The sequence below is a fragment of the Grus americana genome, chromosome 1, assembly GCF_028858705.1.
Source record: "Grus americana isolate bGruAme1 chromosome 1, bGruAme1.mat, whole genome shotgun sequence".
Classification (NCBI taxonomy): Eukaryota; Metazoa; Chordata; class Aves; order Gruiformes; family Gruidae; genus Grus; species Grus americana.
This window is the reverse complement of record NC_072852.1, coordinates 159,231,354-159,259,291: the sequence shown is the minus strand read 5'-3', so window position 1 is coordinate 159,259,291 and position 27,938 is coordinate 159,231,354. Positions and strand designations below refer to the sequence as shown.

Below are 27,938 nucleotides of genomic sequence, written 5' to 3'. Positions count from 1 at the left end.
TGAGTCACTCTGCAGAAGTGCCTGTCTCTCATGATGGATTACAGATGGATCCCAGCGAAATCAGGCTTCCGAATTGGTGCCTTGAATGCATACAGTTCAGATGTGGATTCGGAACTTTTTGTCAGATATATTACCTTCGTGCCTTTGCTCTTGAACCTATAGATATGCAAACGTGGTAGAAAAACATTTTTAGAATGCACTTAGAATGAAGTTAAGAGTCCAAGGGCAAAACCATGCGATCAGAGCCAAATGACTGTGGTTTAAATGACCGTCTCTCAGCTGAGATGTTTTAATTCCTAGTCTATTGCAACTTTGCAAGTGACTAAAATTCTACAAGTGTTTTCCCTGGAAAGCTTGACTCATTCTTCTGAGGTTTAGAGGCCTAATGGTAATTTTCCAGCATAAACTGGACCCATGTCCACTTTACATACATTGTGTGTAGCATTTCAAACGTAAGTTTGCTACCATTTTCTGTCCCTACTGATATATCTGTGATGGGCACATCTCAGACTCTTTTCAGCTAAAGACTTAGTCACACCATCTTTCCATGGCTGACATGAGTGTACACGCAGAGTCTTGTTCTTGTTTTCAGCTGGGGAGGCCTTAGCCTGTGGCATCCCTGGTGTGTGACCCTGTACGCTGTATTTCCAGTTTCAATCCACTTTCAATCCACTTTCATTCCTTCAGTCCTTCAGACTGTCAGTCTGGTTCATTCTGCATGATTTTTCCATCTTCACCTTTCTACTGAGGGCTCATGGGTTTGTGTCATTGGCAAACGTTGTTAGCACACTCTGAATTTTTGTATCAGTATCAGCAGAACACATTTGGTTCCAGAAACATCCTTTGAAACATCACCAGTAATCTTCTTCTATCCCAGTAATATCCCTTTTGGTCCTCATGTTGTTTCCTTCCCTTAAACCGAGTTGTGATTCTTTTACATTTCTAGAGTACCTTATCCAGAATAATTTTTTTTTCCATAAGTGCCATTGTATCCTATATAGATGATCGTATCAGCTAGATTTCCTGTGTTCCTTTTCTTAAAATATCAATTATCTGATAAAGAGAGATGTCAGGTTAATTTGGCATAATGATAGTCTATTTGGGGATAAAGCTGTTATTCATTATGTTCCATTTTTCATTACCTCAGTGCCTCTACCTATGCACTGCTTCATAATTTGTTTCAAATCAGCTCATGAGGTCAGAGCCACTTGTTTTTATGTTGCCTGGATCATGTACATCCCTTTTTCTTAAAAGAAAAAAAAAAGTTAGGCTTTTTATTTTTCAGACATTTGATTGCCAGCCTGATAGGTTCATTAAAAGTCTTTGTTATTAAACTTGCCTTTCATGTGCAAGTGTTGTAAGTACTCTCAAGTGGAGATTATGGGGTCTCGCCCTCCTGGTCTAGACACTTCCTTAAAAACAGTTTTATGTCTTTGTTTTGTTCTCATCTTAGATGACTAATTTTCATTTCCACAGTCTGTATCATTAGCCACACTGCATTTGCTACTTTAGTCAACATCCCCATATTAATTTTGTTTTGGACTGTCTGTAAATTATCTTTAATCTTAACTGCTTTTTGCTGCTTGGGGAAGCCACTCTTTTTCCTGTTTTCTTTTTATTTGAATGATGAAAGTACATTTTAGTACTTGCAATTTTGCAAGATCTGACCCTGCCTAACATTTTCTGTTCTCACTTTCTCCATATATTTTCTGACATCTGACAGTTTTCCTTGCATATTAGTTTCATTTTCCACCCTACAAGCTTTCTGCATACTCCAGATAATACTCTCTAAGGTGACTGCTCATCTAGTTAGAAATGGAGCCCTTTGTTATAAAAGGTTTTTCCACACGTTTGAAGCTGCAAGTTTTTCACAGCCTACAGCCGGAGTCTTTTTCTTAAAGAAATTCTAGCACTTCCTTCAGTCTTCATTATTTCCCTTATTTTCCGATTTTTTAAAAGTGAAATTCTGATTTATTTCTGTTTAGCATTTATGCATGTTGCAGCCATTTTTTTAAAGAAATGGAATGAATGTGTCATCACTTACTCTGAGATACACCTTTCTTGACCAACTATTTTATGTGGTCTTGTAACTCGCTTTTCTTGTGTTATGTGTTTCATCCTCAGATACCTGGGTCTACCCCTTATTGGTAGAATTTATTTTCTGGGAAGTTACAATATCACCCCACAGCTTTCATAGTGCTGTTTACTCCTTATTGACTGTTCCATAATATTATTTGCTTTCTAAATGCAGAAATTTATATACAACAAAAAGGATCCTATGCAAACCTTTCCGAAAGAAATCTGAAACCAATTAGAAACCTTTTGTACCACCTCTAATTTTCTTGCAGCTTATCACATACTTGGTTTATAGTTCATCACATCACTATTTTTGCCATGATGAAGACCGTAAGATTGGTACATGTGGATATGGGAAATAAGCAAGACGATTGCTATGACAAACTGACTTGCAGGTCTACAGCATCATGTATGTGACAGGGAAGACACGGTGAATTGTACAGGCTGTTGCAGGCAGTTTTATGGCCTTCAACAGTTCAATATAGTCCTCTCACCCAAATTTTTGGGCAGAATATTGCCATCGCTGTACAATTAAAAAAAAAATCCAATTGGCAAAGTTAGGATAATTTAAGGGAGTGCTCAAGGTGAAAATCATTAATACAATCTTACAAATTCATATTAGTTAAATTCCTTATAGTTGCTTTCAGTTGCATGCAAGAGATCTTTCTCTCCATTTAATTTAATTAATTTCAGGTTTTTGTATTTTCTTGTTAAATAAAGCCAAGAAACTGCTCTGTATGGCTACTCTCATGGAAGTCTTTTATGCATTTTCTTTAAGTAGGCTGTATGAATTTTAAGTGAAAATATTTTTTCCTTGATGCACCATAAGTTAGATTACTGCATGTCTGAGAGAGGTTAGTGCTGCCGGACCATCAGTACTAACCAGCAGTGGCTTCTGCCTTACTCTGTCATTTAGACATGGGAGCAGAAAAATCAGTCCTCCTTTTATTAGAGCATCTTTTCTTCACCAGCAGACGTCCAACTGTTAAATCACAAGAGTGCCTAACATGAAAATGCAAAGTCATTGTGAAAAGTAATCCTTGAAAGGAAGGAAAATATAGGGAGATGGTTATGGTTTTGTCTTTAGTTTTTTTAAGCTACCCTAGGACTTGTCACCATTTTCTGGAACTGCTTATGCTGTCGCCTGTCAGTGAAGCAGAGTAATCACAAGAGTAGGTTTTTATTACATATTTTATATCCTACTTTCTTTTCCCCTTGTCCTGTTTTAAAACAAGAACTAGCATGATTCTCTCATGTGGTTTTAAACTATGGGTTTTTTTCAGCTATTGAACTGTATCTTGTCTTAGGACCATCTTGGAAGGCAAACAAAATTTTATTGAGTGACAAAAGATGCTCCTCTTTCCCTTTAAAATCTTCTATTTACAATAATTATTTAAATTCCTTCTTATTGGCAGCAGACTGGGCTTGTATTTTCAGGCAGTTGACTCTAACTGCAGGCAGCAGATGCATTTAAAATAGACTGCAATAAGGTTCTATTTTTGAGATGTAGTGATTGGAAGGGAATCTTCTTCTGTCAATCAATCAGATATACCATTAAAATGGTATTTATTTTAAAATTGAATATTCTAGTTTTAAAGATTTGCAATTGTTTTCACATTTGATACCTAAGATTGTAAAGGAATGCTAAAAAGTTAAGTGAGGGAAATTTGTACCTGGAATTCAGCGTGGAATATGATACTTAATGTGCAACATAGTGTAAATTTTCAATTCTTCTACATATTTGGGTATTTTTAAAGAAAACTAAAGAATTTTTAAAAACTTAAACTTTCCTTACTTTTATAGTTCTTCATGCTATTAGATACATTACACATTTTAAGCAATGTATTTTTCAACTGATGGAAGGCTAGCATGCCATGTTCCAGTAGATTGAGCAGCTGCATTGGTTCTTTAAGATACTTCACACTTAGCAAATAATCATAGGTAAATATAGTCCTATGAGTATCAAAATATACGACATCGCCAATATTGTGTCAATATTTAAAGACAGTTTTGCAGCAGCAGCCAAGTAGAGTCTAAGTGGGTGGGAGAGGGCTGGAGGAACCAGTAGCCACAGGAGGCTTCAGGAAGAAGGATTTGCACCTTTCAGTAGAGGTAGGAGCTGCAGCTGCTGCTGCATGAGGGAGTTACTTCTTGCTGCTCTAGCTGGCCACCTCCATGCTCCTTTTCAGGGTTTGTACCCTGATAGTTAATCCTGCGTCCTCAGGCTGCGGTTTCTAGCTGTTCTTTGCCTACAGCTGGCCCAGGAGGTGAATGGAATCCCTGCACGAGTTTTCTGGTGGTAATAATAGTTAACAGTAGACAAGTGTGGGATTGAGAAAGAGGTGAAAGTAGTAAGAAAGCCCATTGTTCATGCAGGAAGTTTTAGTTCTGTATTCCTTCTTAAAATAAGAATTCATATGTAGACCTATCAAAATTACATGCATTAGTACATTTCAAAGTAATGGTGATTTCAGGTGTCTCCTCATATTTAAGATCATATTTATTAATTACTATTTTTAATTGCATTTGGGCTACATTAAGTGACTCTTAATCATGTTCATTTAAAACTGTAATTGATGGAATCTATTTTAAAAGCTGAATTAGAAAATATCACTTTCTGAATGAAAAAAAAAAGGATTTGACACACTCTTTCCTTCCATTGCTAGGCCATGGGAAGTGTGACTGTGGGAAGTGCAAATGTGATGAAGGCTGGTATGGTGAAGCTTGTCAGTATCCAGCTACTTGCAATCTTACACGGAAGAAAAGCAATGAAATGTGCAAGAATTCTCAAGATATCATCTGTTCTGGTGCAGGTAAGATGTCTTTCATTGCTTTTGATGGCTTGATGTTCTCCCTGTGTTATCTTGAAAATCACTGTAATTTCTTTTCTAATTAGGAATTTTGTAGACTATGTTTCAAGAGACTGCGAAGAAACTGTATGTATACTAAAACGCTTAATCTTCCTATAGGCCTTTTCCTGTGCATAGGATGTGCATTGATTCAGAATGCCTACTCTAGTTTATCCACAGCTATTTTAGGTTGATGAAATTGCAGCTGTGCCATGATTTTGCCCATTAAAGGGTTATGGTAATGGCATTAGCACAGAAAGACGTCACTTTTTTTGTGGTTTTGTTTATAGCATGCAGAAATGGCATTTGCAAATATTTTCCCAGGACATTTATAAGCTGTACAATTTTTTGAGACACTTCTGAGCTGTAACAATGATTATTAAAAACAGTTGTGGAAGATCTGCTGAATCATTTTAATGGGGTACTTTCATCTTCACTCCTCTGATTTGGTAACTCTCTTTTCTCTAATTCTTTAACTTTATAACTCATCCTAACTTAAATAGGAAGTCCTGTCCTTAAAAAAAAAAATCAGAGGAAAAAGAAACAGCCTTTTAGAAGACTTCACTATAGAATGCTAAAATTTTGAAGGGCATTTGCTACCAGTCGAGGTTTCAGACCAGAAACTGCCTTCCAGTTTTTCCATTACATTGATCTCTGAGTGAGGGAACATTTCAATAACCCCACTACTGCTCACTATTCCTGGCCTTCAATTTCTGTAATTTCATACAACAAAATTTCTCACAAGGTAGTTGCTGACATGAGCAAAGAACCCAAAGGATTTGTGGGACTTGCTACAGAAAACTAGGCTCTCACAGCAAGATGTGAAACCAATTTAACGTAAAATTTTAAGCATACAACATACTGAGTAAATGACAATATATATCTATATTATGACAATACTAGAGATTATATGAAATTGTCATTGTTTGGCTAACAAATGAGAGACACTTAAAGGCGAAACTGACTCTCAAAATAAGGCTAGTTCATTGTGATCAGTCAAAGTACTTAAACAAGAATGTTAAGACCTTTTTTTCTCTTTCTTTCCGTGGCTAGAAGTGACCCCAGTGTGTCTATCACTGAATCTTCACAGGAAAACCAACATAGCTGAACAACCACTAAAAGTGGCTAGGGGGGAGTGTTTGTGAGATCTGGAGAAGAATAAGTGCTCTTGGTTTTGCTGGTATTAAACAGGACAGGAATTCCAATGAGACTGGCTAGGGAATTTGGGGTAACTTTGATGGGCTGTAGCCATACATATTTTGTCTTGATGGGATTGCCTTTTGATCTACTTCCAATAAAAGATGGGAAGAGATGACATGAGTTGTAAAAACACTCCTCTGCTGTCACACAGCTAACCATTTATTGTAATTCTTTTAATGAACCAATCAAGATCCACTTAAAATTTAACTTTTCTGACCCATCAGTTCCTAATAATTTTTCAGAGCAAGTAGGGCATCCTACCTAAACTGAGATTCTCTGTGTGAGCAATTTCTGTTTCTAGTTAATGGGAAGGAATGGACACTTTTAGGACATGGTCTGCCTGACCTCTTTAGATGCCCAATTTATGTATCGATTTACCATTTTATCTTTTTTCCTGTTTGGGAATTATCTGTAAACAAGACAGTTTTCTCAATATTTTTATTTATTTTCCATGTAATTGTAGCAAATAATTCTAGTTCTGTAGGTTACTTACGTTGTATTATCTGTTGTATTATTATGTTGTTGTTATATTAGCTCTTGCAAACATTGTTAAAGTTTACTTTTTTAGGCTGGCCATGTATGTCATAGAGCCCCATTCTTCTGTTCTTTGTTTGGATTAATATGATGTTTAGTAAAACACTTGTAATGGTGCATTGTAAAATGGTTTCTGCAAACTACTCATGTAATATCAGCATAAAACTTCTATTTTGGAGGACTACTTTGTGTCAATAACCAATATGGATGTAATGTGAGGAGTACGAGTCTTGTGAATTAAATCCCTTTTTTTGAAAATCTATACTTTCTGGCATAGTGATGCCAGTGACTGCTGAAAGAGCTTGTGCAAGGCTATTGACCACAGGGCCCCAGTTAACATGGTATTGCACAAAGTTCCTACCCTTACAATTTTTATAAAGGGGATAGAGGTAGGGAAAAGAGGTGTCTTATATGACCCATATGGCAATACTTTTGTTTCTAATATGATTTTATAGTTTATTTGCTTTTCTGACTGTATAACTCCTTAATATGTTTATTTATAGCTGTTACATGTTATATGCATTATCTTCCAAACTAGAAAATATTCAGGAGGAGGAGGAGGCAGTTTTTTGCTTTGCCCTGGCAACTGCACTCCAGGTCAGATAGACTCTCTGAGGATTCTTCCTTCCCTGGGAGCAACCAAACAACTTTTTTGTGTTTGGGAGGGTGGGTCATGGAGAGAGGCAGCTGCTGAGGTGAGGGGGCAACCCTACTCAAAAGACCAAGAAGCAAATGTGCGACCAGACCAGAGGTGAAATAAGAGAGATCTGTTTACAAACCCATTTCTATCCTTTGCATCGCCTGAGCGCTCTGGATTTTCCTTATGTAGAAAGTTTTCTGTTGTGGTTTATGTTGTGAGAAAAAAACAGCTCTATGCTTCCAAAGCATTTGGGAGTCCTGGGGTACTTGCATTGATGGAGAATCTTAGGCAGACCCGTGTTCTCAAACCACTCGCTGGTCCGACATGGGTAAAACTCTTACTTGTGACAAAACAGCAAGCATCTTTATTATAGCTCTTAATGTTCTTGCAAAATCTACTCTTTTCTGACACATCACCCACACACTGAAGAAAAATGAACCCTAAGAGTTTAGACTGGGTCCAAGTGCTGAAATAACAAGATATTATCATAGAACTTCCTACAATTCTTCAAATGAATGAAATAACTTGTAATGTGGACATCAATACCACTGGAAAAGCATGCACTTTGCAATAAAATAGTTGATATGTTATTATAATAGTTATGGTTTGTTTAATAATGCTATGAGTGTATTTCTCTGCAATTAGCTTCTCTGTTGTATAATTAATGTATTGCTGTGGTAATTGCTTTCTAGCTTGAGTCCTTTTTTCCTGACATCTGATCATAAGGTCTTCATGCAGATATTCCTCACCAATATTTCCTTCCTTTGATTCCTGGCCTTTGCTCCAAGATTATACTTATCAAATCTTAATCCTCAGATCACAGCTGTAGAAAAGGAACTAGAGACTGGAGTGCAAAGGAACTTTGTGAATTTAGGCAGATGTATTTTCAGGTGCTCAGTAGCCATGCCCTGTTACTCTCATGTGACATGGCTGTGGATCTGGACAAACCCAGGCTTTGTTCTTGAGAAGATGACTAAGTTAAATTTTCTCCTTTCAGTAGCCAAAAGATATAAGTTCCAAAGCTGACTTCACACCTCAGTTGTATGAAGTCAGACAGACAAGTCTGAGTGAAATATTTACAGCTAAGATAAGGCTTTTTGTTGATATGGATTGTTTCTGTGTCTGGATGATCTTTAGATTTCAGCCTTCTCAGAAATAAAATGTGAACCATCTCTGAGGGACTAATGAAACTCTTTCCATAAGCTGCAGTCACTGAGTACTGTCTTAAATGTTTACAGGCACATGTCAGTGTGGCAGGTGTAAATGTGCAAACTCAGAAGGAAACGGACTGGTCTATGGTAAATTTTGTGAATGTGATGACAGAGAATGCATAGATGATGAGACAGAAGAGATTTGTACAGGTATGTATTTTAGTGAGTACAAGAAGAATGGTGAAGATTAATACAGGCTGTTATAAAATCATTTAATTGTGTGGACCTACAAAATGTCTCTGCTGAATGTATGACTTAAAATTAAAGTAACTATATTTGCAAGAATTTAGCTTGCAAATTGTAAGTGGGACTTTCAGATGCAAAAATGAGCTAAGCATTTGTTAAAGAACAAAGAAATCCTGAGACACCCTCCTCTTTGGAAGAACTGCAGAGAATTATACAAGGTAATTCATAGTTTAGTGTGTCTGTCTTTAGTAGAATATAAGAAATGTGAATGTTTTGTGGCACAGATGAGAGCAAGATGGAGGACATAGAAAAAAGAAAAAGAAAAATAGATTATTAAGAATTTTGTTAAGCAAGCAAAAATTAAAAAAGAACAAGAATAAATGTAGGATGAGAGCTCAGAAGCAATTCAGGAGATATAAAATAGGAAAGGAATGAAGAAAAATTTCATCTGTGATAGGAAAGGCTAGAGAATAAGATGGAGTGAACTCTGCTGATAGAAAAGCAACCAAAATTCAAACTGTGCTTTCAATTCATTATAAGATAGGAACCTGGCAATTAAATATTGTGCAATACACACCATTTATGGCATTATAAATGCCATTTGCCTATATTACTAGGGAGGCTTGTCCTTGAGCTGGAAGGTGCTACAAATATTTTTCAAGCTATGCACATGCATACTGTGTCTGTGTGCATACAGGAGGGTTCAGAACTGCTCTTGGACTATTCATACTTGCTTGCTCTGTGTGTGTATATAAAGTGAGAGAGTACTTGTGTAAAATAGCTTTGTCTGTCTTTATCCTTACACAGAGAACGAAATAAATTGTATTTGTTTAAGTGCCTTTGAAGGCAAAAATAACTTTTTTTTTTTTTTTTTTGCATAGGATTAGGTAAGGATTTTAAATGAAGGTAAACAGGATGGTTCCAGTAATTGCCTAAAATAAAATGAGTGAAGGCCAATAATTTTTATGTGCCAATGATTTAATTTATATTTATTTGGTTGTAGCCATTATATATGGTACCAAATATGATAAAAAATTACCATTTAGGTAGTTCCGGTAAATTCTTCTTCTGCTGTTTCTGTCAGATTCCCCCCCCCCCCCCCCCCCGTGATGCTGCTGGTTTATATTGTTAGGTTTTTCTTAGCTTTTATTTCCCCTTGTTTCATCCAATGGTGCCATATTCCAAAACAGACCAGATGCATCTCTGTAAAAAACTAATTTTATGTGTATGCAGAAATCAAAGTATGCTGATATAAAAGGACAAAAAAAAATGTTGGTACATTCATGTCTCTGAGGTCTGTGATTCATTAGTATAAAAGCCCTTATACCTTATGTAAGGTTTGGAGCCTTCTAAAGTAAATATAAGGTATAAACTAATGGTGTGCTTGACTTGGTTAGGTGTTGTAAGCTGAAAAGTTTTTGCACGTAGGTTATGAGTGTTAGCACCCACTTGGTTGCTCCATACCCTTTATTGCCCTTGAAGTTATAGACAGGTCTTGAAGATTTTAATTGTCTTCAAAGAAATACAACTCAGGAGGATCAAACTAATGAAAAAACAAAAGCTTCTATTTACAGACATGTTTCTAAAGCCTGCAGCTGTGAGCTGGGATTTTATCCTGGGAAAGCGTATGATGCCATGCTGAGATATGGATAACATGCATTTTAACCTTTGCGCAAGGGAACTGCATTTTTTAAGCAAATCACTTCTTAGGTAGGGCACAGTTACAAAGATGTATCAAGCTTTTCTAGTCTCAGTTGGATTTTGATCAGTCAGTTGACTGTATAACTCTTTATTTAAGGTTACATAAACTTTGGAATCAAGTCGCAGCTTATTTTTAATAAAGTATCATGGTTTCTAGCAAATTAAATTCTGATGCTGATCTTTTTTATCTAATGCTTTTTTTGCTCTAATGGAGTGATTTTGTCTCCAGTCAAGAGCAAGAGGTAGTGGCAAATTGTATCATTTAATTCATATTTATTTGAAGAGTCTACAAGTGTGAGTGAAGAATGTAGTGATGTTTTAATCTGCAAAATTTGCCAGTAGATAAAATTAATTTACTCCTTCACCATTTTCCCCTTTATTGCTTGTCCACTGTTCAAGCTCAACATTTTGGTAATAAGCATTATTTTAGACTTTGCTGTTTTGTTATCTAAGTAAGATGGTATTTTTATCTTCTGTTATTTTCTGACATGTAGCCAAACAGTTATAATAAAAATGTTATGTATAATTGTCAAAACAGAAAAAAAAAATGCATTCTGCAGGTCTAAATTTGCACTCTTGATAGTTAAGGATATAAGTTGACAAGACTGTGATAGAGATGACCAGGTCTACTAAGCTTAACATACCTAAAGGGAAAAAAAGGACAAGATCCTCACTTCTTCCTTCTAGTAAAGAACTAACTTATGGCTTTAAGATTAGTAAGAGTTGCAGCTACTTAATTTAAATGCTTTGTGTCATTGAAGCACATGGCAGAAGTTCCTTAGTGGATCAAAATGTTCAGGAGCTGGTTTCATCAAGCCTCAGATGACCCAACTATCTTTTTGGGAGATGTATGGATTGTTAAATGAACATCTAAAGGGTTCAGTTTACTAATTCTTATATTTCACGGACTGATTTATCCATGTCCATGTTAAAAAATCTTCTTAACAAGAAAGAAGGGAAATCATGTATAATGTAGACAGTTTGTAGTAAATCAAGGTCCCTCTGCTGGAACTATATGAGCAGTCAAGAATACACAATGCTTTCTTAGACATGCCAAGTATGGTGGGCAAGCGTGTCCTATCTTAACATTTAAAGCTGTGCTTAACTTTTAACTATTACATTTACCATCTTCCAAATTTACCTATAAAGTTTCAAAAATTAAGCTTACAAATATAAAAATATTGATATTATTTCTTTACTGTTGATTGATTAGATTTAATATGTGATTAAATGAAAATATGTTCTAAAATAGACTTGAGGAAAAGTATAATTCAGATATCCTTTGTCTTATTGTATGTAGGCATATATGGTCTATAAATTGTTTCTATTCTGAGTCTAGAACTAAAAGTTTTTAAAAGAAAAGATCAAAACAGTTAAATTGTTAATGCCTTTTAAAAACTTGCATCTTTCTCACTGTATAAAATTTGTTTTGGGTTAAGGCCACGGAAAGTGTTACTGTGGAAACTGTTACTGTGAGGCTGGTTGGCATGGAGATAAATGTGAATTCCAGTGTGACATCACCCCCTGGGAGATCAAGAAACGATGCACATCTCCAGATGGCAAAATCTGCAGCAACAGAGGTGTGTCATTCACACGTTCCTTCTACGCATATTTATATAGCTTGCTTGTATTTTACAATATGCATTTCTACAGTAGGACATAGATTATGTTTGCTGATAGTTTCCAGTTTGTTCTCACTTATTTCAAATCTGGATATACGTTGCCAAGTGAGTGGTAGATACCTGTGTTTAGGTATAAACTTACACAAATTCACGCCATTTTTGGATTAAGCTGACCCAAGTTGTTCTCATCCTTCATTTTTGTAATAAGACAGAGCAGGATAATTTGTTAGTACCCATGCTTTGGTGAGAGTCTTATCTTGCAAAATAAAATATTAGCAGATTTTTGGCATTGAACGGTTTGGTGCTGTAAGGCCAACAGGACTGTATGTCAATTCGCTCTTGAAGATGACCAAGGACTCACAATTGAATAGGGAAAATGAAACCACAAAGCTTTTAGTTTCCACTGCATCCTGAAAAAACAACCAAGAGGTGTTCAGTAACAGTGCTGTGGAATACATACAGAGCTGGAAAGGTAGACTTCATACAAGATTTCTAACGATATGGGGGTTTATTTGCACAAAGTTCCAGAATTTGAATTTTAGCTTATATGTCTGTCTAATTTTGCCATTTTGGAAAAAAAACCAACAACAAAACACAGAATAAGTTTGCTTTTCACTAGCTACTATGTTTGGCTTCATTGAACAAAGTGTTCTTTTTTTGGCAATAGTCCAGAATAATTACAGTAGGACATAAGCACAAGTCACATAGATACCTCTCTTAAAAACATCTCTACTGACAAAACCTGCTATAGTGTGAACATCTAATTATCCTGAGAACATTTAGAAAACTCTCTTCTCTTAATTATGAGGAAATTGAAAGACTGGCTCAAATACAGAGATCATGTAGGCTCATTTAGTCTTGGGACTTTAGCAGTAAAAAATTTTCTGTAATTCTGGAAATAAATTTTGAAGTGTCTTCAGATCAGATGCTTTGTTTGCACTGAAAAAGTAATTTCTTGTCAAAGAATTTCTTGCCAAAGCAATTTGGTTTTGTTCAAATTTGAAATTCTAATGTGTAAGTATTTCTTTAAATTTACATTGTAATTGGGGAAATGAGGATACATAGTATAGCTGATATTCTGAATAGCTACAAACACCTATACAAAAGGCCATTCGTGGGATTCTTCTATATTTTTAGCCTTTGATGTATTTGTGATTTTATCTGCATAGAAATTTTGTACGCTTTTGACTACATAAAGTTGCTTTCCAACACAGTATTTCTACTCTCTTTAGTCTTATTTACCCAATTTTCTGTGTTTATGCATCTTGTGATATAGGTGCAGTTCATGTTGTCAGACCTGAGCCTTCTAAAAATTGCATATTGAGGCTAACCATGCTGTCCAGCCTCCTTCAGTGCTAAGATGGATAGACTGTCTGTGTCTTTCTACCAACTGTCTAGTCAACCAGCTGAGACCAGATGTGAACGTTTAGATATGTTAAACTTTGGTGAGATGGTGTTTTGCATTCTGATATCCAGGACAGCTGATCCAAATTCACTTTGAAGTTGTTTCTGGGAGGATTAATCACTCTCCAGAGGCATTTCCTCATTTTCTGGGTGTGGGGGGTTTTTTTTGGTTGGTTGTTGGTTTGGTTTTGTTTTGGTTTTTTTTTTCTTCTCCTTCAGTAATGTCACTGAATTGTAAAAGTATCAAAAATCAGGTGCAAATTTCTTGAGGGCTATCTTGGTGGCTTTAGCACTTAACAGGGCAGCATCTCTTCCTGTGTGGTAAAACTGTCATGCATGCATGATTGTGTAGACTTTCTCTTTTTAGAGAATGTGCCCATATCTATATGTACTCTTTAGTCACCTTGTCCTGTTGTCCTCAAATGCATGATATTGTTCAGAGTAATCTGAATAAGAAGACAAAGGCTTTGGTGGAGTAGCAGAAGGTGAAGCTGCTCTCCAGGAAATGAACCGCATGCATCTGTAAGGTTAGGCTGCTGCTTTGTGCCTGTTAGCATCTCAGAAAAAGTAGTGAGTGTATGGCCCTGAAGCATATTTGGATTTCTGAATAAGGAAATTGTCTTTTTTTTTCTCTGACTTTTCCTAAGTAATTCGGATGCGAGTCCTCTGTATTCTCGTAAGGTTGTGCCAAATTAGTTAGCGTCTCTGTCATATTTCACATTTCCCTTCTTATTGTAAACAACAGGGTGTGGCCCTGAATATTGACTTGGGATAAGTGGAAAACTATCATTTTCATGTACATCTTAGGTAAAGAATGACCTCCTAGACATTTTCAGCTGGATTAGAATTTGAATTCCCTTCTAGTTTAAATGTTTATGCTTTAACAATCATTAATTATCCACTGTGCCCAAGCCCAAGTCATTTAAACAGCATTGATTTTTGTTGTCATTAGTGTCAGGGCAAATTACTGTTGATGTCAAAGATTTCCAAATGCTCGGTGCACTACATTTTCCTGTTGATTCCTAGCAAGGCTCAACAGCAAAAAGAAACTTGAACAGGAAGCCAACTTGTTTGTATAAAGCATTACTACTAAATAATCATATAAGGTTTTAAATCATAGAAGATGACCATACGCTCATGATTAACACTTGCAGCTTTGAAACTGCACTCCTGTGAGAGCAGAAAATTCACAAGTGTAAATTCCTGTAATCAAACTACTATTACTCTAAATTGCTCAGTTAATCTTCTATCTCTGCCTCTTTTATCTTTTTTTTTTTTCCTAGGCACATGTGTATGTGGAGAATGCACATGCCATGATGTAGACCCAACTGGTGACTGGGGAGATATTCATGGAGATACTTGTGAATGCGATGAAAGAAACTGCAAAGAAGTGTATGATAGATATTCTGATGACTTCTGTTCAGGTAAAGAATATATACAAAAGGAACTTACATGTAGTTTTCCAACAAAAGCATCCAATTGGTCTGATCTTGCTTTTCCTTAGTGCTCCAATTCTCATTTTCCTAGCTTAAAATATACCAAGGTTTAGCTGGTTTTTTTGGGAGTGGACTTTTTAAATTAAAAGACATAATTCTGTAAAAAAAATTAAAAAATGTTTCCAGTTCTAAATCTTTCTTAAAACATGTCTTTTTTTCTATGCCTTTTAACAAAATTCTGTAAATATTAAATACTTTTAGGTGCTTATCTCTTTTCTAATACTCTTGTCTTCAGTGTAACCTAACATAAATTGGAGAAAGGTTGAAAATTAAAAAAAAAAAAATATATATTTATCTCCTTCCTTGGGGAGATTTATATTTGAAAATTTGTTAGATCAAATTTTATTTGTTATTTCATGTTATACGACAGGGAGAGGACAAGTGACAGGAAGAAATTTGAGGAAAAGTGAATTAATGAGTTAATGAAAAACAGTACCCTGGGAATACCAATTGACTTGAGAACAAGTAGAGCAGGAAAGTTTGAGAAATATGAATGTGTGGTCCAGCTACACATCACTGACTGTACATCCTAGACACTTTCCCCTTCCTTTTTTCTTCTACTTGTGCTTCAGAGCATTACATTCAAATTAGCTAACATCCATCCAGTCATCGAAGGTTTGCAGAGTATTCAAATTGATGCTTTGTGTATCAACTAACAAAAGCTGAGATTCTGAGCGAGACCTTGCATACAATTTTGTATAGGTATTGATAAAGATGCTAATACTGGGCAGGAGAGAAGGACTTTGATCAGTACACAGCATGCAATTGATACACACAGGAACTTTGTGAAAACAAATGAGGGTGGTTTCAAACAGACTTGACAGATTACAGGTTGTCAGCTCTAATGCATCCTATAGAAATCTGGTCTGGCCTAATAATAGGAAGAATGCGGTCACATCAAGGAGAATAATGATGTGGTATATTCTCCTCCTATTACTAGAATGAGAGATCCCTCATAGAAAGATCATAGGTGGTGTTCGTAATAGGGAGAGAAGGCTGAAACAAACATGATACATAAAATTCTTAGCCTCTTCTTTGCCTGTTGTGAATGTGAACGGTTTTTCAACTGTTGTTTTTTAAAATCTTGATGAGTCACTAGCTAATAATATGACCAAAAAAAAAAAAGCATTTCTAAAAACCTGCAGTGAATTCATTTGTTACTGTTTCAGCCTCCTACAAATGTTACATAGGTTTATTTAATTAATAAGCTGGAAGGATGTAGAACTGCAGTCATGAGAGCAGCAGGAGGATTGACTTTGGGATGTTGTCAATTTTTCATTGTATTATTGTGTGGCTGAGTATGTTTTTAGCACTCAGGGACTGATCAGAATGTCAGCATCCGCTAAGGAATACAAAGCTGCACAACAATATGGTAAATGCGTTCTGTAGTTAAGGGTGAACATAAGAGTTTCAAACCAAATTAGATTAAAGCAACCCTGTGGCATCTACAGCTAATGCTGCATCACTGAAACAGGGCTTGAACTCCCTCTTTCCTGGATATTATCACCATTGCTGCTGCTGCCCAGGGTTGTAATGGCTGTAAGAAATTATGGACAGTTACAAAGGAGTTGGGGGGAAGATACGGCCATTTGACATTGGATTAAGGACCGGTACAGTGTTCTTTATTACACAGACATAACTGTAAATGAGGAAACCTTATAAGAGATACAAAACTCATGTTGAAGTATAGCTTAGTTTTGCTATCTAATCAGCAAAAATTTTAGCGCTACTTCTTATACTTATGTTTTAGAAAAGCCTAATTTAGCTTTAGCTGGCCATCTTAGTATGCATTCCTCAAATACATTGTTCAAAATTCTCCATTTTCACATGAAGCAGTGCGAACAATGTCTTGTAGTCCTACCGTTCAGTCTGTTTCAGAAATGGACAAGATGTATAAGTATTAATTTTGGTTTATTGTGGCAGACAGAATATGCAATTAAATCAAAGAATTACTAGCAGAATTGTAATTGGACAGCTTTTTTATTTGTTTATGTGAAATAATTTTATTTAGTGCACAAAGTGTGCATGGGTTAGGTGTGTCTGCAAAATATCCTCATTTTTCTCACAGTTATTTGTAAATTGATTTAGGATGAATTCAAGTGGGATTAGTCAGATGAGGGAAAATAATCCAGCTCTCTTAAAATCTATATCAAATGCAGCTGATGATAGAAAACTTTTCCTGTCTTGTTCTGCCTACCTAATAGGTAGAGACAGAAAATCACATTGTCCTGAGTAGCAGATTGAAATGATAGGAAATCATGTTTACATGTAAAAAGTTTTATTGTATCTGAATGAAGTGCTATGTTTATTTCATAAACTACAAATGACGGGAATTGACAGCCGTGCTGTGAGGATTTAACATCACACAACTGCAGCTCCCTCCAGAAGTTTCATATAGCTTGGGGTGACTGTTATTAATTTGCAGTGCCTCATATTGGCAACCAGATGCCTTCTTTTAACATCTGAAGTGCTGTTCAGTATGTTACTGAATGATTTTCTTTCACAGGTATTTGCAACATTAAAGTGATTCTCTTCCTTTAAAGAGAGAATAGCTTTCATGACTTGACATAGAAAGAAAAAAGGTTTCCATAAGAAAATTCCTACATTCGCACGTCTCATTAGCTCCTTTGCTGTGGCTCTAGCAAAGAAAATATTATATTAAAGAACATTATCCTCTCATAAGCATCTATCTGGATCAGGGAACATATATCCAATTCACAACCTGTCCTCGGGCACACCTGAAAGCAAGGGACAGAATCATAGAATCATAGAATGGTTTGGGTTGGAAGGGACCTCAAAGACCATCTAGTTCCAACCCCCCTGCCATGGGCAGGGACACCCTCCACTAGACCAGGTTGCCCAAAGCCTCATCCAACCTGGCCTTGAACACTTCCAGGGATGGGGCATCCACAGCTTCTCTGGGCAACCCATTCCAGTGTCTCACCACCCTCACAGGAAAGAATTTCTTCCTAATATCTAATCTAAATCTGCCCTCTAAACAAGAGGAAACCTTTAATGCTGTTCAAAGAGAACAAATAACTAGTGTAAAAAAAAGTTATTCTTGTGAAATTAATGAGACTTGTATTCTGGGAACTACTCTGATAACTTGTAAATGCTTACTTCCTCCCATTTTCCCCTTTTGAAGTGATAAATGCATATGTTTTAGAAATATAATATAAGCCAGTCTTAAAATGTAAGTACACTTAGATAGAGATATAAAATCCATGTTGCTATGGTTTTGAAGAAGAGCCTGGGTGGACAAGTGGACATCAGAGCAGTGCTTTGGGGTCCTCTGTCCAGTGAATGATGACTGTGTGAAAATTGTGAGAGAAGATCTCACCTGCTGTCAGAGCTCATGGAAATAAATATTTGATTTTGTAGGAAGAAATGTTTTTGCTGATGCTCACGCTTTCCTCATCCAGTGAAAGGAACATTTTGTATTGCCAGAATCCCACTGCTTTATACAAAGACCGTTAGGTGCATGATGAAGGGAGCTGGGCAATTAGCTTGGATTTTCTTGGTCTGGATATGTTAGCATTCATATAGAGGAAATAGATTGTTTGGATGGCTTTCCAGGTTAAGTTCTCAGGAGGGATTCACCCCTAACCTCTTGGCTGTCACATTTTTTAAAAGAAACTTTCCAGAAAAGCTTTTATGGAGTTCACTTGCTTTTCCTCACCTCACCTTGCAGAGTAAAAGTTGTGTTTATGTTCAGACATGGTCAGGAAAAGTCAAGTTAGCTAATGAGATACCAAACCCACATCCAACTGCCCTATTAAAATGAGAATTGATTATGTCCAGTATTTTATTATTTGCACATCACTATTTAGTAGAAGGCACTGGTTCGAGACTTGGCATTGGTGTGACATTGCTTGTCTCTAGTGGATCGTGTTGATTGCAAGTAGATAAAAGGTGGTATTGACATATTATTTAGAGAATATGCTGCAGCTGTGGTAGAAAAAGAGTAACATAAAGGTAAATGAAATATTGCCTTATGTTGGCCCCACTTTTCAAGACAGTGGTGAAATGTGTATTTGTAACCTCTATTCCACCATTTTGCATGAGGAGTGTGTGCCAAGTTGTAAATCATCCCTTAAGAAAAAAAATTCAAAGGAAATATGGCTCAAATGGAATGATAGACCAGTGCTATTTTCAGAAAAAAAAAAAGCAGATACAGTGAATGCATTGTATTTTTATTGCCAGTCTGATTATTTAATGAAACCACAACTTTGATAAAGCTCATCTAATCATGAGGTTTTAATACTTGTCTTCAGTATGGAGGCTAATCTTTAATTGTATTCATCGTAAAGGTCACGGACAGTGTAATTGTGGAAGGTGTGACTGTAAAGAAGGATGGACTGGGAAGAAGTGTGAACATCCACGTTCTTGTCCATTGTCAATTGAGGAAAGTGCTAAGAAATGCCAAGGAAATTCTAATTTACCTTGCTCTGGAAGAGGTAAGTACATTTCTGGAAGATTTTTCATGACCTTAAAATGCATTTCCATTAAAAGAATTTTTACAGATTTCCAGCATTACTAGTACTGAAAAATGTGAACTTTCTTGGCTTACTGTGCATGAATCACACCTGCATAACTTGGGAGTTATGGGAAGGGAGGAGAAGAATACAAAGGTCACCTATTTTTCCTGTCATCTACTGCTTTGTATTTTATTTTGTATATCTCAACATTTGCTTTGGAGGTTTTCAAGGATGCTTTGAAGATTGCTGTGGTTAAGTCTTTACTAAAGATACATTAAAAATGTGAACCTATTCTATGCATTCTTTGACAAAACCAGCAGGAGATTTTCAGCCGGTGCAAAATGTTGTGGCACCGTTGTGATAAGAGCTGTTTGGATTTATGCTTCCTAAAAACCTGCCCTACTGAGTGCAGGACTGACTTCTAAAATGCAGTTGTTCTTCAGTGCATTTTGCTAGTTAACCACTGGCTTTTCATTTGAAAGCATTTCTTTGTGACACTGTAGCCTTTTCAAAAGCTTTGACTAAAAAAATATACTGTCATACATACAATTGAAATAGACATTGCAAGCAAAAGGAAACTTTTCTCAGAAGGAAAAGGACCTGCTAATTTTCATCTGTCACTGTGTGAAATGTGGTTTTCTGCAGAGAGAATAGAGAAAAGTAAATATGAGACAGCCTTTCACTAGAACTGGTAATTGAAGTTGTTATTAATTCTGCCCACTTAAGTGTTTGCTGGGAAAGGTCTAAAGTTACTCTTGAATTATTGCATTTGACCCTAAATGTCATTTCATTTGCAATTTCTTCTTTCGCTAATACCAACATAGTCAAAAATTGTAGGCTGTCCACCCGAGTTAGAACTGTGATAATGTATTTTTCTCCCCTTGTAAATGTGTAGCAGCTCATAACTTAGTAAACGCAGCATTAGCTGTATCTTAAAAGAACTATGTATTAACAGATTGTTGCTTGCTTTTTTCTTAATTAAGCCTCTGTTTTCCACTGAATTACATCTCTCTTGCTAAAAATTCTCAAAGGAATTTTTGGCTACAAGTAAAGTGAAACATGGGCATCTGTAGAGAATTAACTGAATTTTATTGTTCATGATTGCAAGAATTTTAACTAAAAGGAAGGAGTGTTGGCATTTGATTAATTTTATTATTTTTTTTTAATACTGACTCTTTTCCCATTCTCATTGGATGTTGAATGTCTCTTCTCTCATCTGCTTCTCAAGGAGTTGTGTATGTTGAGCATTTAGAGTTAGTTCTATGATTTAATTGCATCGTGCACTGTGAGAGTCAAATGACAGAGAAAAGAATGACAGTTATAAAAAGAAGTTTAATTTGAATAAAAATACAGTCTTAAGTTATGGAACATATTGTTCTATTTATATTTTAAATTTTGAAAAGTTTAAAGATTTCAATATTAATGGCAATAATTCTACCCTCTTGACTTTCTGAGAAAAACACCTGAGTCTTAATGCTGGCAGTGTTCTCTTGTTGAGATACTAGCAGTGAAATAAGTCCCTTTCAGGTGAATTCATTTGACTGAATGATCTGTTGGTCAAAATTTTCCACTAAAGTACAAGCAGTATCTTTTGGAACAAAAGGCTTAATTGACAGCAGCTTTCACTGAACTTCCTTTGACTTCCAAACAAGAAGACATCACCAAGGTTTATGAGGAGTGCAAATGGCACAGACGTGGATCTAGGACATAGTGTGATAGACAGCTGCTGTAATGAAGGAACAAGAAATTCTGCATTCCATGCTTCAAAATATTCCCATGAAAACTGTAATTTTAAAATGGAATGTGCTATCTTGTTTTAGTTCTATGAACAATTTTGTTTAGGAAATTGGGATTGAAAAAGATAAAAGAGATTTTAGTCTAATCATCTGTAATTTACTGAGTAGTGTATTTCTTACCCTGGACTCCCTGGATTTTCCTTTCTTCCACCATATTATGGATATAATAAAAAATGTGAGAAAGTTCCTGTAGTGCTGAAATGATGTAGGTGTTTAGTTCCTATGAAAAATTGTCATTGGACTTGCACAGTTAAATTCTTTGGTCCCATTTGAAAATCCAACTACTTGTCATTATAGCTTGTCACGGGCAGAAGTGTTACACAAGCAAATGAAACAAAATAAAGATTTCCAATCAAATGCAACCTCTTTCAAGTCTTCTGGGGTGGGAAAGGCCATGAACTTGTAACACCACCCCCAGTTTTTCTACAGGCTGTAGGGAGGACTGTGTGACAAGGAAGGGAAAGTTCCAAAGGAAATGGAAGTGTAACCTTTTCCATTTGAACATTATTGGTTTAGTAACCTCCTTGTAATATTTTTCTCATGGCTATGGTGCAAGGACATTAAGTTCCTGAAAAGGTCAGTAGTCCACTGCGCTGCTGGAGAAGTTGAACACTTAACATCCTTATTTAATGGGATCTTTTAGTAAGGCAGTTCATGTATGGAATAGGATGCAGAACGGAGACCCCAGAGATGCAGGTGCATGACTTTATAACTTTGCCAGTTTCCTTGAAGGATGTTTGCTATTCATCTTTACCTTTTGTTTCTAGGTTAGTCAACAACAGTTGTGACAGCTAACATACTCTTTTGCAATCACTTTTGTAGTCTTGGATAAAGATATTGAAGGATAAAGCATTTTTAGGATTTTTAGTGCCATACAGATAACCAAAATGTGTAGGGAGAAAAAGATAGAACTGTTACAATTCATAGTTCATTTCCATAGTCTCTGTCTAAATGCTGACATATGCTCAGATTTTCAGGTGGAGGAGTTTGAATTTTCAGTTGTGATACTCTGTTCTCAAGATTAACAAGAATTATATTCCCTAGATGGTATTTTCTTGTTGAAATGTTGTGTGATATCAAAATGTGATAATTCTTCACTTAAACAGTAGTAGAATAAAATCCATGCTGCCCAAGTAAGCATTGAACAAAAAGGCCTTCAAAGTTTTAGCTGGCTATTTTTGGGGGTTTTGTGCATTTTGCAAAACTTTCAAATATGGAAGATGGTAAAACTCCCAATGATTCAGCTTCAGCCTTTAAAATCTCCGATAATAATTACAGAAGGTGAACCAGGAAAAAAATTATTTAAAAAACCCCCCAAACCAAGCCACCAAATCCTCTAAATTCTTCATAAAAAAAGGTTTAGGGTTTGTATATTTTTGTGTCAGAGATTTTGGGATGGTGGGGGCTTATATAAGAAAAAAAAAATTATCCTTTGTTTCACTTCACAAAATTTTATAATATTAGCACAAAAATTTTGGCAAAATGATACTCTTCAAAAATTTTCAATCAGTCTGAGGGATGAAAAACTTCCATCGTTGAACTTAATTTTGGTAAGGTGCTTATTTTATACCTTATACTTTGTTTTTACAGGTAATTTTGAATAAAAAAGAGAATGTTAGCCTAATCTTACTTTTTTATGATTCAATGACCCAATATGTTTGTAATATTAAATTTTCATATAAAGTACCGGATTTTTATATACATGTACCCAAATTTTTATTAGTTACTTTTAAGGCTAATAATGTTCCCATATAGGCAGAAATAGAGAAATCATCAGCAATGCAAACTAAGAGAATTGTCATGTGCCACCCAGATTTTGAGAATCCCAGGTTCCCTTAACTATAAGTCATGTAACCTCATCAAAAGAAAAAAAGATATAGGGAAAAAAAAATCAGTGAAAGAAAGTGCTTTTTTTTTAAGTGTTTAATATATCAGGGGTACATAAAAGTTGTATTTAAAATGTTAGAGAATTAAAAGGAAGTTATGAAGAACATGACCTAATTAGATAATCTCTACCTATAAAATGCTATAGATTACAATTTCTCAGTTTGCATTTTGTTTTCCTGACAGCAGACGAAGCAGTGAACTTATATTTGAGATTGTAATTCCCTTCCTGATTTTCCCCAGTCACTCACAGGAATAACAAGCTGTTTCATGAGTGCTGGTCAGCATGTGGGGAGAGCAGAGATGCTGCCAAAAATGTATTTCACCATGGTCTTATATTTCTTAGCTACTTCAGTAGGTGAAGGAGAGAGAAGGCTTTATATTGACATGCTGAGCAGTAAGTGAGAATGTCTACATTCTCAAATGATGTTATAAAGGCAGAGGAAATATAAATCCTCTCCGTTACATCAACCACTGTCTTTACCTTCAGTAGTTCCTGTTATATATAACAGGAGAGAAGGATCAGATGAAAATTTTGGGAATTCAAATACACTATCGCTAGGTACTTTTCAGAAATTACTTTCCCTACAAAAGCATGTTGAAGACGAGGAGAGATTCTAGCCAGCCTCCTTCATACAAAGTGAATCATTCCTTCTACACTTGTTTTCCGGAGTGTTTTTTTTTTTTTACTTTGCTGCATGAGTTTTCACTATAGATGTAATGCTTTCACAGTGGAAGTCTGTCCCTTTTAAGAACACACTGTACAACAAGACCAATGTCAGAGATAAAGGAAAAGACATGCCAAAAAATCCTTATGGTAAGAAATAAAAAGATAGCATACTGTTGTCAGGATTAAGAGACAGGACAAACCACTTGTCTCTTTAAAATGCACATCACTCACTTGAGTCTCCCCTTAGGGCAAAAAGTAGGTTTCAAATTAGTTGTAATAAAAAAGCCTTCGAGAAGAGAACTGAAAATAAAAAGAGTAGGGTTTGAGAATAATAGATGAGAGGGGTTTGTTTTAATAATCTTGTTCTCATCACTTACCCTTAATGAAGGCAGCCATCCCATGGCAGTGATCCAAAGACAGATAAATGACAAATCTTATTGGTATCGTCTTTTACCATTTTAATCTCTTTTCTGTAATTGCATTTATTTATTTGTCATCTGGAGAAAATGAAACTGTTTCTTTACCTGTGAAATCCCCCCCTTACACTTGTGCTCTAGCACTGGCTATCTGAAATATGAAGAGTTTTTTTCATTCTATACTGAAAAATATTTTTATTGTTTTTGCAAACTCTCCTACGTCCCACTTTCAAAATATTACATTCATGAATTCAAAAGCTGTATGGCATTTTGAAAGTTCACTGACATAGTTACTTTACAGTAACTTTGCTGTTTCTTCTCTGTTTAAAATTATCAGATGTTGACTGACTTAGTGGAGGAGCAACAGTGCTCAAAGCATTATTAAAGATTCCTTGTGGTGAACTGAGACACTGAATCATTCCCTTGTGTTCAGTGCTGGATTCAGTAATGCGTATTGCTGCTTTGCAGGATACCATCTCCTGGAGTCTGGAAACCAAGCTTAGGGATAAGGGTCAATGATGACCCCAAAGAGCAGTGCCATTGGGCAGTGGCTGCTGTAAAGTCCTAATCCTTTTTGGGACATCTTGGCTGTACTATTGTATAATATACACTTTCTGCTGCTCTGAAACAAAGCTCATCAAAGCGTTGGCTGATACAGGAAATGCTGTAAATTCTTGTTGATACAACACACCATGATATACAGAAGGAAAGGGAAACACGCATAAATATAAAAATATAATAAATCGTATCTGTGTACTGACAAGAGTGGATGGAAACTAGATAAAAAGATACGTGCTAAATAGGTGCCCAAAGCAGGTTTAACTATTCAATTTTCTTCTGACCTTTGTGAAGTCTTACATGACTGATCATAAATATGATGTAAATTCAGCTTGTAAATAATTTCTGGGGTTAGATCATCAAATACTATAGCTTCATATAAACCTTTGGATGACATCATTCGATATATCTTCAAGATTTTAAAATCTGTACAAACTGGAATATAGTAATGCCAATCTGATCATCTCTCCAACAGGTAAGTCTCAACAGATAGGCATGATGCCTTAAAAGGGCAGAAGGGCTCCTGGTGCCATGTGCCAGATCGTGAGAACTAGTTCTGTGCTGTTACCACTGGAGCCTTATTTACTGTAGTTTTACATCCTCACAGTTCTGGTTCTTTCGTTCTTTTGTGCGGTTATTAATTAAGGACTTTGGGGTTGCCCTCTAGTATGATATTGCCAAAAATAAATCAACCAAAAAAAATTTCCTTTTTCTATTAGGTACCTATAGAAAAGCACTGTTTCTAAAGCCTATTGCTTGTTGACTTAGTAAAGGAAGATGATAGTAGAAGTTGCCATTTGAATAATTCACTACAGTTTATATATGACAGGATGGGGTTAGAGCAGAAAAGTGTAAACAATCCTAAGGTAAAATCTAGGTTACTATCCCTGCTACCAGCTCTTCGTTGCAGCCTCTTATTATGCAAATTGCACTGTTTAATTGAAGTGTAAATTACTCTAATGTACATCATCTCTGAATTTGGCCTGCTGTTTTCATTCATTTTGCATGACCCCTGCATTCTGAAGGAGGTCTTAATTAAAGCACTATAGCAGACAGCCTGGCAGCAAGTAATGTCATTAGCTGGTGTAACAAGAACAGAACATAAATGCAAGTCATGCGTCACGTCTCTGGCTTTCACCTCATCAACTTTGAGACTGAGCTCCGTTATACATCTGTGTACTTCAAGCAGAGAGGCACTCTTACTATACTAGTACTTTAATGCCGAATGACCTGGCATAACAGTATTTGTTATACAATTTGGTATACTCTTATATGCTGGACTGGCACTCTGAAATCCACTTGTAGTCTGTTGAAGTCTGAGAGAAAATATACAGATAAATAGTTGCATCACACTCCTCCTCGATTAGTCAATAGTTCAGATCACTGGTTTTAAACTGCTGCTCTGATTCAGGCTCTGTATAAGCCTGAATCTCTCTGTTAATTGAAGCAGGATCCTCTGGAAGCTGCCTCTTGTTAGGAAAGCCAATTTGGAACTGGTGAGAATATTTTGCCTTATTCCATTTCCTATTTTTTAAAATGTATTTATCTTTTTTTACCAGAAAGTTTTCAGGAGCTCAATACTTCAGTATTTCTCTGAAGAGAAAGCTGCTTATTTGTCAGTGACCGCCTACAGCTCTCCTGGGTTTTGTTTTTGCCTTTTACTGTTGTCTTTTCGGGGAGACAGCAAGTAGGGACAGAGGAACCAAACAAGGACTGGAAATCAAGAGAGCATTTCTGCAGTGAACTCATAGTTGCAGTGCTTATAATTCAGTAAAAAATAAATGGTTCAGGAAGTACTTTGTTTCTGCATGAGAGCTTTTTAAATCTGTTCTTGTAGAAGGAGGGTGTGTTGGAAGTTGTCTCTTTCTGAGATGTAGGTGATATTGCAAGAGTGAAGTAGTTCACAAAAAATTCTAGAATAGAATTTGAATTTATTAATGTTCTGAAGTTTCCCACTTGTTTTCATAGTGTGAAGTTTGAGAAGAGGTAAAGAACAGGGGAAAAGTAACAGATCTGATTTAGGATGATACTTAGGAAATAGGGCTGTGGGGTAAAAGCCCAGTATAACAAAGCAATCTTTAAACCATGGCATCTATGGCTGGCAGAGTAACAACCATGAATGCAACTTCGCAATGAGAATCACTTGACATGCTCTTTTTCAGTACAGCATTTTTTGATTTATATATCTTGTATTTTATTCCCACCAGGTAGAAAGGCAGTGCAGGACAAAACAAATTCTGATGTTTAAATGGATATGCAAGAGGCAGGGACAATTATTTATATATGATATATTTATGTAATTATTTACATATGCTATATTTATGTAATTATTCATATGTAATATATTCATATATAATTATTTATTATGAGTGTGGTAGGTGTCTGCTACAGACCACCTGATCAAGAAAGGATGTAAATGAAACCTTCTTTAGACTGCTGAAGGAAGCCTCAAGATTGGGGGCCTTGCTAATCACAGGCAATTTCAGTCACCTTGATATCTGCAGGAAGATCGGGATAGCTCAGTGCACATGATCTAGCAGATTCTTCCCACATCTCTCAAGCCCCTGAACCTCAAGGCGGGGACTGAGGGAATGAAATCCCTCCCACTGTAGGAGAAGATCAGGTTCAAGATCACTTGAGAAACCTGAACGTACATAAGTCCATGGGACCTGATGAGATGCATCCCAGGTCCTGAGGGAACTGGCAGATGTAGTTTCCAAGACGCTCTTGATCATATTTGAAAAGTCATGGCAGTCAGGCGATGTCCCCAGTGACTGGAAGAAGGGAAACATCACACTCATTTTTAAAAAGGGTAAAAAGGAGGAGGACCCTGGGATATTGGTGGATGAAAAATAAGATATCTCCATCCTTAGAGATTTTCAAAGCTCTGTGGGTCACAGCCCTGAGCAACCTGCTGTAATAGGACTGCTCTGGGCATGACTTTGGGCTAGCTGGCCTCTGGAGGCCCTTCCAGCGTACGTGATTCCATGATACAGCCTGTGTACAAGATATCTTGTAGTCAATCAGCTTTGATTTCTTGTGCAGTTTTGAAGAAGTTGGGATACAACTGTGTAACTTTCCATTCTGTGGAATGTGTTATTTCTAAGTACATGTCTTTGCTGTTTTTAAAGCTTATGTACTTCAGAAAGTGAAAACAATTCCATAGAGTAGCTAGAACACCTAGTGTGACCATAGATCACCTACGGCTGCAATACTT

The 27,938-nt window shown here is 36.2% G+C and overlaps 1 protein-coding gene across 2 annotated transcripts in view; it reads left to right on the top strand.

The window, feature by feature from the left end:
• Positions 1–27,938, top strand: part of ITGBL1 (integrin subunit beta like 1) — a 157,903-nt gene that overhangs the window by 57,898 nt on the left and 72,067 nt on the right. The window contains exons 3-7 of one of the 2 annotated variants that reach the window (XM_054808134.1): positions 4,743–4,889; positions 8,538–8,660; positions 11,837–11,977; positions 14,707–14,847; positions 19,230–19,376. In XM_054808134.1, coding sequence (XP_054664109.1) covers positions 4,743–4,889; positions 8,538–8,660; positions 11,837–11,977; positions 14,707–14,847; positions 19,230–19,376 — 699 coding nt within the window. The remainder of the gene's footprint in view (positions 1–4,742; positions 4,890–8,537; positions 8,661–11,836; positions 11,978–14,706; positions 14,848–19,229; positions 19,377–27,938) is intronic. The other variant, XM_054808144.1, reaches the window with a different exon arrangement.